At 35.5% G+C, this 13,256-nt stretch overlaps 1 protein-coding gene across 1 annotated transcript in view; it reads left to right on the top strand.

Annotated features, from left to right (window-relative positions):
* The window catches only part of ULK4 (unc-51 like kinase 4), a 211,935-nt gene that overhangs the window by 119,334 nt on the left and 79,345 nt on the right, over positions 1-13,256 (top strand). Inside the window, exon 34 of the mRNA XM_014308205.2 lies at positions 3,818-3,923. Within this exon, the coding sequence (XP_014163680.2) occupies positions 3,818-3,923 (106 nt within the window). The remainder of the gene's footprint in view (positions 1-3,817; positions 3,924-13,256) is intronic.

Genomic DNA, 13,256 nt, shown 5'->3' with positions numbered 1-13,256 from the left:
ATTTGCAAGACTTAAAATCTTTGTATGTGAACTGAATATGTCACCATTGTGATACATCTGAGAAGTGTGATCATTCTAGAAATTGGTTGTCAGATTAGTTGCTCCTTTTTGTGTGACCATAGCCAGAGGGAAATATTCAGAAATATAAATTCTGGTAGAACTGTACTTTTGAAAAAGTCTGAAAAAGCAGAGTAGCAAGAGATATGACTGTTCTTACTTCTGATTTAGATAATTAATAAGGAAAATAGGATTACCTTAAACTTAGAGATCCATATTTGTATGCTTTCAGTTTGTGCGTAACTGGTCTTATAAATCAAAGGCCACAAAAATGTTAGAGATTAAATTAACCAAAGTTTCTAATTCTCTGTTTCACAAAGTAATAGCAAATCAAAATAAGCTAGATTGAAGGCAATCTTAAACTATGTTCCTGTAAATAGGTCCTTGTTAGAATCAATGTTTTGGTTTATTTCATCTCAACTATACTGTGACAAAGAATCATTAGATAAGAATGGCATATTTTAAGAACTTTATTTGAATATGGGTAATTTCTATAATTTTCTTCTTTCATTTGATTTAGTGTATGAAAAATCAAGCCTCTATATTCTTATGTTTCCTTCCTTACCTAACTTGTGTTCATAGATCATATATAAGCTTGAGAAGGAGAGTGTAAAGTTTAATCACTCTGATTATATTGAATGAGCAGGAGTACTGTGGTATGTAGTGTAAGATTTAATTACAGCACATCTGTAAACTAGCATTTAGGACTTTCTCTTCCGAGTTCTTAGATACATAAGTAGCAGACGTGTATGTGAAGTCTCCCAAATTGCAAACCTCTTATCACAAGTGCAATCTCTTTTGTTATCTAAAATGTAATTAAAATACTGTAGTTTACCTAGTACTGTTCTAAGTTCTAATCCCCCTGAAGGAAAAGGCAGCTTTAGCCATAGTATCTTGCTAAGATTCCTACTCCCTCTTTGCTAATTCATGCCTTTTTACCTAACTGGTTTAAATAAATACTTCAACTGATTTCTTTTGTGAAAGTACAACCCCTCAAAATTAGAATGAAAAGTTTAATGGCCTAAATACAGTTCAGTCCTATTAGAAAAGCTTGATTTTTATCTTCTGTGGTTTCTTTTTTTTTAATACTAGTATTTCCTTGTTATGCCCTTGGTATTTCATAGCTGTCCTTTTTAAGCACTGAAGCAATTATTTTTAAGAAGGCTGATTCTTCAGGGTCCAGTGCTTTCCTGCCTTTCATTTGCCGAAGGTGTACATTTTAATGAAGTTGTTTCATCTGTGTTGCCAAACACTAGAATTTTACTGCTTCAATTCTAATTACCTCTGCTGGCAAATGCTATGTTTTATTAAAGCTGTCAAGTGCACTGTTCATTAAATGTCCACAGTCAGTGGTGCTGTGCACACAAATTAGATCAGCTTTACTCCTTGATAGATTATGAAGTTAAATATTTTTATATAAGCCTCTAAAATTGAGTCTAACAGCAATCAGTGATGACTTAGATAAGTAAAGCATACCTGTAGCTTCTTGGAACCTAGTATCTTGTCAAAATCCATCATGGAACATATGTTAAATCACTAGTAGTACAGCTGAGTATACCATTTGTATGATTACTTAATTCATTAAGATAGCATTTTCCTTCCTCAAGATATCTACATTGCATCTTGAATTCTAATTTGTATGTATTTAGGGTAAGACAAGTTTTGTTATTTGTGCTTGATTATAAGTAGAAAACATCAGTGCTGGTTGTTCAGCGGAGGGTTGCAAAGCACAATTGATGTCCATTAAAAGCAAAAATGGCTTCATTGAAATGTTACTAACCTGGTAAATGTGAAAGATTGTTATCATAAGCAACTAACAGCTTCTCTTCTAACTGCATATCTGAAAGGGGAATTTTACTATAAGGTATTTACTTCAAATATATGAAGCAGTAATAGAAATATTGTATCTGCAAAGAAATATTTGAGTGAGATCTCGTTTTGACATCTGGAGATATTTTTTGCTTTTGTTAATTTTATGTTGTTAGTGTGTGTATCACTATCCTCAGTAGTGGAAATAGTAATTCTTGCTATTTAATGTCTTGTTTTCTAGGCGTTCTTTAGGAGAATTAATAAGATATTGTGATGATAGAATACCAGATAAACACATTATCTTTTGAAAATAATGTTTTTCTTATGTTTCAGATATCTGTAGGAAAATAAATTCAAATTTACTTTTAGTACCATGGCTTTATGGTGTCTGTTTCATGTATTGGTTACCTTACCTTTGAGGAATCTGGTGTTTTTACTTTCCAGCTTTGCTTTTGAATTTATCAGGCTGTATTTCAAAACCTTCAGAGAAACAGATATTTATTGTATTCTTTATGGAAATCATAAATAACATCTCAAAATGCTATATAAAGTAAATAGTATTTAAGAGCTCTTGGAGAGATATATTTTTTTTAAGGCTTGGGTAAGAAACTAAAGTCCTTTAAAAGGCTGTGAGGCGCTCTTCCTTGTCTCCTCTTATGATGTATTTTAGAGCACTTTATTGTGAATAGAAAATTCATCTAATGTGATGTTGAATAGAAGTCTGTATGTTTATATATTTAATTTTCTGTTAATGTATTATACTTTTATATATATATTTCCTGGTATTTGTAGGAAATAATGCATTTTATTTTTTCAGTGCAGAAACAGAAAGTATTCCTTTGACTGTATTCAAGAGCTGAAGTGATTTTTGCTATCTGAAATGCTTAACTTCAGACAAGTTTCATCATGTTCAACTTTAAATTTTTTTCAATTGTCAGACAGGAGGTGGACCCTAATAAATGGTGTATTCTGTGGCAGTGAAGTAGTTGAGCAATACCAGTATACTGAGAGATTTGATGGGAAAGGGATGCATGGAAGTTACCTAAGTGCATGTGAGAAACCTATGATGCATGAAACATGACAATTTTTTCTTAGTTGTTGTTTTCACTTTGGAAGCATGTATCTCGCTTTGAGTCTGAAAATTGGACAAAATATTTCCTGAACCTTCTAGGGAGATTTGAAAAGTACTCAGGCTTGTATTTTCATCTAAACTCAGATTTGTCAAGGCTTTTTCCTATTTTGGGTTCTTGGAAGTTATTTGAGTTATTACTGTCCCTCGTGTGTATATAAATGCATATTGGTTGCATTGCCTTATCCACCCTTTTCAGCCTGAGTGTGCAAGTGTAGTGAATATAGCAGAAGAAAATAAATTTCTTTAAAAACCTTGGTGCCTTCCTCTTCTCAGTGTAGTCTCAACAATTGTGAAAAATCACTGAAGCAATCTTCAAACATAAGAAAGACATTTAAAAAGTGGTGCAATTCAATACAGTCATAGGTCTTTAATGGGTCTGTGAAATTATGAATGTATACAAAGAAAAACAACAAATAGACGTATGGCAGGGTTATCAGCCTGAGACTGAAAAGAGTAACAATAATGCCATTAATAAAAGAAATATACAAAGGGAAATATTTCTGGTTCTGAACAGAGATGAGATTGATAAAATTCTATGCCATTTTAAAAAGTCCTAACATTTTAGACCTAGATAAGAATTGGTTTAGTTTAAAAGAACATAGGAGGAGTTTTGGTCTAATGTTGTAGAACAGGATCCCTGAAATGGATGTTGTCTACTAAGATATTTGGCTGGTTTTATGGTATTTAAATGTTGAATTTTAACAGATTGAGAAAGTACTACTTTTGTATTACCACATTTTTAAGGTAATAGTCTTCTAACCATGCAAAAGGAATACTAGATTTTAATATTTTTTTTACTGTTTTGTTTTGTTTTTGCAGAGATACCAGGACAGTATACTTGGGAATACAATGCAAACTGTAATTGTCTTACTGAATAATATTGTTGCTAACAAAAGTGTGAACATGGTGCCACTCTTTCAAGAAGGTATGTCGTCTTTATCTTCATTCTCCTTTATTCTCAGACGTTTCCCAGCGTGTAGTATCAGGTACTGTGTGAAACTAACTTTTATCTATTTAGATTTTGTAGTGGCTGTTAGATAATCACATTGTAGCTGATGTCCTCCTCATCATGTCCTCTTCCTTCCTTACCGATTTGATTACAAATTTAACTTTTAGAAAGTCATTCTTCCAGGAAAATGTGCTTACAAAAGAATTACTAACTGAAAATTGCATTATGCATGTGAAGAATGGCTTGGGAAGGAAGTAATGGACTAGAGTACTGACCATAACAGTGCAGAGTGTTGAGAGACTTCTACAAATTCTTCCTATTCTCACTAGCTAAACCTGTGAAAGGATAAGCTGTACAATATTTGTGCACACTTTTAAGAAATAGCTTTTGTTCCAGTCCAATGATGTAGAGTAATGGGGTGGAACCCAAGCTGACTATAAAATTTTAGTTTACAAACCATTGCATGTCTTCATGAAATGCTTACCACCAAAGTTGGGTAATAAGACACTGGCACAAGTTGCCTGGAGAGTGATTGGATGCCCCATCCATGACAGTGTTCAAGGTCAAGTTGGACCGGGCTCAGAGCAACCTCATCTGGCTGAAGATGTCCCTGCTCATTACAAGAGGTTTGGACTGGATGACATTTAAAGGTTCTTTCCAACCCAAACTGTTCTATGATTCCATGATTCATTTTACTGCATTTTATTATGTAAGTTTCTTTTATTTAGAAATTGGTTCTGAAGAAAAGGTTTCTGCTATTAGAAATCTATATAAATTACAAACTTGTTGAAGACCTACATTTTGATAGCATTTCTTCTGTTTATCATTAATGGGTGAGTGACATCTAGCAACACAGGTCTATGTTACCATTTGTACTGTTTGTTGGTACACATACCAGCCTGTGAATCCATCAAGGTAGGTAGTAGGAATCACGTCCTCATTTTCATAATTAGCGTAGTAGTTTAAACACTGACCCAGAAAGCAAGAGAGATGAATTCCTGAACCTTTCTAGTCTTAAGGCATTGAATGGGCAATGCCATTATTCAGGAGACAATCTGGAACTTGACATTGTTGCTAAATAACGTATTCCTCTCCTCTGTTGCAAACAGATGCACTCTGAACTTAGTGGTGTATTAGTGGAGAAGAGAGCCAGGAAAAAAAAATAGAGAAAAAATGGAATAGTATGACTAATTTGGAAAGGGCTGGTTCATAGGGTTCTAATTCTTTGGTTATTTCTCACCAAACTGCCTATCACACTTAGAACTGCTTGGGGTTTCTTGGGATTTAGATGTATGTGCTGCTTTTACTATCTTTAGGCACGGCTGCTCTCTGTCAGGCAAAATCCTAAGTTGGCATTGACCTGAGCTGCAGCAGGGTAACTTGTTAAAGCTGCATAATGTGAAAAAGTTTGTTCAAATCCCACAAGCGCTGTAACCACATAATTGGCATGCCTTGCTTAAAGCAATACACCTCTGCCTTTCTGTGTGGCAAATTAGGTGCAAAACTGTTTAACAGCATGGCAGAAATGCCTCCATTCCCTAAATATCTCTTCTTTATTGTCCTACAGAGCAAATTCCTGTGTGCTTTTTATGCTGCTGGTAGTATGTCTGTGCTCTTTCACTTCTCATCTGCTCCAAAAATAAAACACATCTCTTCAGTCATGCTAGTTTCCAAAGTAAGGAAGCAGGATAGAAATATTATTAAAGTCTTTTTCTTGTGCTACGTCCTAATGACTCCAGTAATATTTTCAGACTAATACTGATTAGATAACACTAACTTGGGCTCACTGAACTTCAGCAACCACACTAGAGAAAGCAGCACAGCAGCCAAAAATAATTTATCTCAAGTCAAATGTCCCCATCTTCTCTCATCCCTTTCCTCTACTGGCTGATCTTCAGAGTACTGGAAACCTGGATTTTGGCCAGTGCTTTATTGATTTAGGGCCTAATTGTCAAGTAAAGAACTTCTAAAATTTGGTTTGCCAAGGATGTTATGAGAGTATTGATCTTGTAATTGCAGACTGTTGGATTTTCTTTGAATTGAAAGGGGAAAGCAATTATTCTGTGCAAACTGAAAGGCTTTATATCCTTTGCATTGCTGTCTGTAAATATATAGTGTTCACATCAGGAAAATACCTTAAACTTCTGCTGCCATATCTTTGGTATTTAACTTCTCATTTTTGAATGATTTTTGTGTGATGGAGAAGAATGCAATCTAGTAAATTGAAAACTGAGCTTCCTCTTGCACAGAAATATCCTGGAGTCCAAGCAGAAAAGTTTAACATGAGTCAGTAGTGTTCATTTGCAGCCATCAAGGCAAAAGAGGTCTGCGATGAGAAAGAAAAACTGAAAGATTGAGGAAAGTGACTATTCTCCTCCATTCATTGTAATGTCTAGTTTTGAGCTCCAAACTATAAGAAAGACATTGACAAGCAGGAGCAAGTCCAGAGAAGGGCAACCAAGATGTTTAGGAGAGTGGACCACATGATGTGTGTATTTTCAGACTCTGCCTGTATTATAATATGAATGTATTGCTTCCCAAGTGCAGAGTTTTGTATTTACCTTTGTTAAACTTTAAAAGGTTTCTGGCAGCCTTTTTTTTGAGCTCTTCAGCTTCTTGGGTTCTTTCTGAACCCATCAATCCTTCATCACATCAGCTGCTTTCTTCACTTCAATGTCATCTGTAAACTTGCTGAACATGCATGTTAATACATCCTATTACCACTGTGTTTGTGCTGTTAATGAAGGTAGTCAACATTCATGAGCTATTCTCCTGTGTTAAAAATAAAAAGGCTGAAGACAGAGTATTATGGTCAATTTCATAATTTCATTACTTTCCCTTATTTCCCCTTTACAGTGTGATAATTAATTCATGTATATATGGAGCTTCAGAAATTAAAAACCATAGATACTTGCTGAACATTAGAAGGAACTCAAGTTAGGTGGTCAGTCCTGTTGAGATTTTTGTATCTAAGAGTCAAGGCATTAGCAATGAAAATTTCTTTCCAATTTTGTGCATGTCTTTCTTCAGCTGCCTAGAAGCTGTATTTTTGCAGGCAGATCATTTAGAGACCCACGTCACCGTTTCCTTTTGTGCCTGTTAGCCTTCAGAACCCTCACTTGCTCAAAGGAGTTGTATGAGGTGATAGATTTTTTTTAAAGGGCTGTAGCTTACATGTTGAACTTTCCTCTTTCTCAAGGAAATCTTGCATGATGGCACTTTCTGCATTACTGCTTCTGTGATTTCCTGTTATTAAAAATGATATGATTGTGTATTTCAGCAACTTTCACAGTAGATAGATTGCCTGGTATTAATTTCTTTCTTCTCTGAACTGTGTCCTTTTGTGTTAAAATACATCAGACATGTACTGATAACCACTTAAAATGTTTAAAGGTGAAATGGAGAATAACATATGCAATTTAAGTCACAGAGGGAATTTAAAATGGCCTGTACTTGTGTTATCAGCTATTAAACATTTGTTCTGTTAACATTAATGACAATTTCTACTTAATAATCAGAGGGGAATACTATGAGTCAGTTTAATTACTGAGACTGGAATTCAGTAAGGAGAGTAGGTTTAATGTAGGGTCCCTTGTGAATAGTTAAGGAAAGATATTAAAAAGCCAAGACAATTGTGGTCATTTTCAGGAAGGTCTTCTAAGAGAGTGACACTTACCCTCTCTTCTTCTGTCTTGGCTTCTGACTGCCAATCCTTCTTTCTTCCCTTTCCCCATCTTTTGATATCAGGCAGTTTTAAGTTCACTTGAGAGAGCACAGAGGTCCAAATATGTATTCAATCTATAACAATCAGTATCTGATGACAGCGACCCAAGTTAATGTCATAATTTAGAGAAAGACAGAAGCCTTATCAATTAAATATTCTTCACTAGCCTACAGCAAACAGAATAGTGCTATACACAACATGTACAAAATATAGATATGTTCTTTATGTACTGTAAAGACCTATTAATTAATATGTCTCTGTGGCCTTTTTGGTATTCACTTCTCATTTTCTTTCTAGAATGCCTGCAGTCTCTGTTTTGGGTTTGTAACCACTGAGTTTAATGGTGTGTTGGGCAATGCCTGAGGAGGGTACCTATGAAATGATCCCACAGGCTCAGTCAGTGCATGGGAGCAGTTCACACTGGAGGGTTGCTTATAGTTGGGTGATATAGGACAAAACAGCACCAAGGTTCCAGAAATAGGGGCAGGGAGTCATCAGTGAGGAGGATGGTGACTTAAATGGCACAGAGGTAGGCAGAGATATAGAATGCAGATCTGTATGAAGACAGGTATTTTTAGTTCTACTAGTCATGAAAAAAACAGCCATACATTACTTTGTGCCTGTCATATTAAAAGGGTTGACATTTGTTGACTCCAAAATGAAAACCCTGTTCTAGATGCCAAGATTCCTAAGCAGGTGTTGTAGGACTACAATGGTTGATCATCTGTTTCTATAGACAGGTACTAGAGCAGTCTACTGAAAAGACATTGTCTCTCTTAGATGTCTGTCTAGTGAAAAGATCTGACATACTGACAAATTTATACATAAGACAAACCATGAAGTCAGGATTGGCTCCTTGATAAGTGAGTGGTGTGAGTGTGCAAGGCTGCTTCGTTATGTGGGTGTGATGATAATAAATAGCCAAGTGTACCACAGCACTTAATGTAGTGAAGTTCTTATACTCAAGTACAATTAACAGATGTATAAACTTTTTATTTTGTTTTCAGTTAAGTCTCTTTGTTGCTTTTCTTTCTTTACTTGTGATTTTGGGGGGGGGGTTTGGTTTGTTTTTCACATAGTTTGTACAAATTAAAACCAGAAAGAGTTGAATCATTTTCTAGTTAGCAGTGCTTTCCAACTCTGAGTATGGTTTATCCATGGGTAGTATTCAAAGGCAAGAAATGTCTTAATTCTAACTGTTGCGTCATTTTGTTTATAGGAAGAGTTTGAGTATATCATGTTAGATTGTAGAGAAATGTCTTTCAAAGACTTTAATTGCTTTGCAAGGATCTTCATGCTGAAGAAATGAACAAAACATCTTATTAGAAAATAGATCGTATAGGCTGCAGTGGATAAATTCTGATAGTCTGTATGCAGCTATTTATTCCTGATAATGCATCAAATTTATTATGTTTATATAAAAAGCTATTTTCAGCATGTTTCAAAAGTAATTCCAAGTTTCCACTGTTATTCAAGGCTAATCTAGTAAACTGTTTTCAGCCCAGTATTACTTATGAGTGAGTTTATATTTTTAGCTTTTCTGCATCCCATTATACTCCATAAATCAGTCACCAATTTTTTTTATGATGGCTGTGTAAGGAGATGATTTATATAAAAATTTCAATACAGTCATGTTGAATTGAATTGCTTTTCCCAGATTGCACTGCTGTGATCTTGTGTTTGGCTACCATACTGAAGTAACTACCACTAGCAGAGTACAAGCAGAGATGTTTATCTCAGTGTTAAAAATAAGTTTCCAATCTATGAAAGAGAAAATCCTAAACTATATGTCTTAATGATGTTGAATCTTGAATCTCAAAAACTAAAGTAAAAGGGGTATTATGAGTTTTAGTGCAATAAAAATAGTCTTTGAGTTGTGTGAAAATGTGACCCACTATTAGTAGTACATGGTTCTTTAAGCAGTTTGTGTAAAACCTGGAATTCCTGAGGAACTTTGGTGGAAATGTAGAATGTCAGCTACAGCAGTCATAATATTCAATATTATACTGAGAAAGCATGCTAGGTGCTTAAAGCAGGGACAGTTATTAAAAAGAACAGATCTGCAATAAAATTTGTAGTCAGATGATCATAACTCATTTGCACCTCGTGAAAGAAAGATCAGCTTTCATGCTGAAGTATCCTTATTCATCTTGTGGTCCACTGCTTTGACTTTTAGTCAAATGTCAAGGGATTAACTAGATTTCAGATGTCTTTGTGTATTGTATTGTTAAAGTCTGTAAAATACCTGCATATCCAAAAAATGACACTCATGAGACCAACATCCAATTTCAACCTTTTTCTTGAAAAATAAAGGAAAAAATGTCTTTTAAATACACAGATCTTTACAAAGTAATAGTTATTACTACCATAATGATGACTATGAATTCTGAGCTCTCTAGATAGACCCCAAACACTTCTAACTTACCTAAACCTTAGGAGGATGTTCTTCTACTTTTCATTTCCTCAGGGATAATTTGATTTCAGCTTCAGTCTCCAAAAGACATTTGATCATGGTGCCCATAGCACACTTTTAAAGAATAGTTTGTAGCTTCTTAGCCAGCTCTTGTCATGTGCAACACTATATCACCAGTGTTCATGAAATTAGACAATAGACTGCAGTAAGTTGATAACCCAGATCTTCCTGCTGCATCCACCTATGCAGTAGTCTCAACTACAGTGCAACACTGAGAAGGCATTGGTGTGTCATTACATGTGACTTGGATTTTAGGGGTAAAATTGAATTTTTGGAGTAGCTGGCTTCAAAGTTGCAGCATTTTCTTCCAAGGTGGGAGAATTTAACTATCTCTTAAGATGGTGATCAAGAAGAAGAACATGGATTAGTCATACAGAAGAAGTCTGCTTGCAAGGAAAAGGCATTACTTAAAAAATTCTATAGAATACATTGCTTAAAGTAATATGCCCTTTTAAAATAAAGCAACAACAAATAAAACCCACAGACTTAGTCTGTGAAGAAATCAGATACACTTCAGACTGGTTCTGAATCCTTTATTCATTCCTTACTAGCTTCTATTTTTTTCTTAGGAGCCTCCTGGGGAAGTTTTACAGGATACAATATAGAAGTATTGCAGGTACACAATTTGTGGTAATTGGGAGTGGGGCTGTGGCTGAGCCTCATCCCCAATGGGCTGCAGCTGTGTGGGTCAGGTGAGCAGCATTGACAGCAATGAGCCATGGAGTGCCCAGGTGCACTGACCAACCACCAAAGGGAGCAGAGGGCGCACAGGTGCAATGCATGAACAATGAGGGGTATAAAAGGTTCTGCTGAAGAACAAGAAGGGCAGACACTTGCAGACTTCTGAAGTGATGTTACTCTGTATGGGCAGATGCCGGAAGCCTTCTGCTGTGGTATGGTGTTACTCTGATTGGGTGAATGCTTAAAGCCTTCTGAAGTTGTATGTGATGCTCTGTGTATCGTGGCTGTCTCAACTGTGACATGTGCTGCAACAAAGTATTTGTTTAGTGACTGAAGATAGAAAGGTGTTTTATGGCAGTGCTTTATATCTGCTTGCTGTAAAATTTAGTTCATATGCAATTTATTGTGATTTGGAATAGAGAGATTGATGGGGAGAATAAATCAGGGAAATCGGTAAGAGTGAGAACCTAAAAGCATTTTTTCTGTATTTAGTTGATGTTTAGAAATAAAATATTCTTAATTAAATCAATGTAAAATAATAAATGTATCATCTTGTCTGAGTAGTTCCAGTAGTACACCTTGCAGCCTCTGCCATGCAGGATGCAAGCCTTTCACAGCTCCTTGCCAGTACTGTATTAGTTAGTTTAGCTCTTGAGTACAGAAGTGTCTCTGTGAACATCTAAAAATAGTACTCCTGTGTTGTGTGTCTTGTGCTCATTTGAGTTACAGTTTATATGAGAATTCAATGAGGGATGAGTCTGAAGAAGTTTCTTCTGTGATGTTACGAAACTCAGAGTGCTTTTTAGCAGTATTAAGACCTATTTTTCTGACCCAAAATGCCAATCACTCAGATGGAAGTGTGTAACATCACACGGGTAAACTTAGAAGTCTAGTATCATAAAAGATACGTGGGAATCATGTCAAAATAGCATGGTTGTAGTGAAGTCTTTGAGGAAAAAATAACCTGTGTCATCCTGTGATATTCATGCAGCCATCTGAAAAGGATGAAAATAGAAATGGTAATTGCTGTGAGGAACAGTTATGCCATTCAAGTAGAACCAAGCCTGTTGTTGTTGAGAGTCACCCATAAGGCACAAAATGTCACAGCATGCTTGCTAGAACTTCAAAGGATAAAATAAGTGAGTAAGGGCTCAACAAGTTGTTACGTCTTGTCTCTCTAGTGCTGCACTGTAAAAGAGAACTGGCATTTCTGTGGCTGGGGTATGCGTCCTGATGCTTTCCATACCTGTGACCAGCCAAGCAGATCATCTTGCAGAATAGCTGGCTACTTGAGCTACCTAAGATGTCTCATTTTATCAGCTAATTCACGAAAAAGAACAGAATAATGACAAAAAATATTCCAAGTCCTGGAATTCCATTATATTCTCATTTGAGAGGCTTTATGCAGACATCTGATTGTACAACTGATCAGCTTAGTTTAATGGTGGGAGATTAGTTCAATAAATACATCAATGTCAAAGCCTAGACTGTCTTTAAATGTCTAAGATGCCAACCATAATGGACATTTTCTGTGTACCTGTCCGACACCTAGACAAATTTAAGATTTAAGGTTTTGACTGAGTGAATACTCTGATTGATACTACTTGGAGGCAGAAACCTAAATGAAGTAAAATTTTTTGTTAAAATGAAAGGCATAGATTTCCCATCTGGTTGAGGTTGTAGGTATCCAAAGGTTTCCTGATAACAAACTCAGGACTATAAATCAGGAAAGTTTTCAAAGCCTTATGCTCCTTCTCACCCACTTAGTCATGAAAATGACCTTTTTTTACCTCCTCTCTAGAGACTATGGTATTTGCATTTACTCTAGGTGCTGCTTTTCCTGCAGTTGGATTCAAGCATTGGCATTTGACATTATGCTAGTATTCCCATGAACTGCAGCTGAAATAATATGTATTAGCACTAGTGGATTGGGTCAGTTTGAGGAAAAATTAATAACTAGGTAAGCATGTACCTATCATAATAGCTACAGGTTAAATATTGATGATACAAACTATTTGTTACAGAAAATAAATTAAGTCTAATTATGATGATATCCCTGTGTATCTTGTCAGATACAATTAGTAAGCTGAAAGGTCATTTTAGGACATGAAATTAAAAATGTAATTGTATATTTGAAAAGAGACATATTTTAAATACAGTATTACTACAGCCATAGGTTGTAGAGCTATCACATATGTTCTATTCTAGCAGTTAGAACAGGCTCAGTATGAAAGCAATGTGCCACCGCCAATTTGAGGTAAGTGTAAAGTCACAAAAGTACAAAGTACTATACACAAAATTAAACTACATCAATCATTCTGTCATACATCAGATGCACTTGTATGATCCTTCTGAAAGAAGTTCTTTTTGGCAGAACCAGATCTATCTAGCAGACAGATAAATGAAATCTGAGGTTTTTCACTGCTTTGAA

Source organism: Geospiza fortis, unplaced genomic scaffold (genome assembly GCF_000277835.1).
Source record: "Geospiza fortis unplaced genomic scaffold, GeoFor_1.0 scaffold346, whole genome shotgun sequence".
Classification (NCBI taxonomy): Eukaryota; Metazoa; Chordata; class Aves; order Passeriformes; family Thraupidae; genus Geospiza; species Geospiza fortis.
Note: the sequence above shows the minus strand (reverse complement) of the source record. Positions and strands in the feature narration are given on the sequence as shown.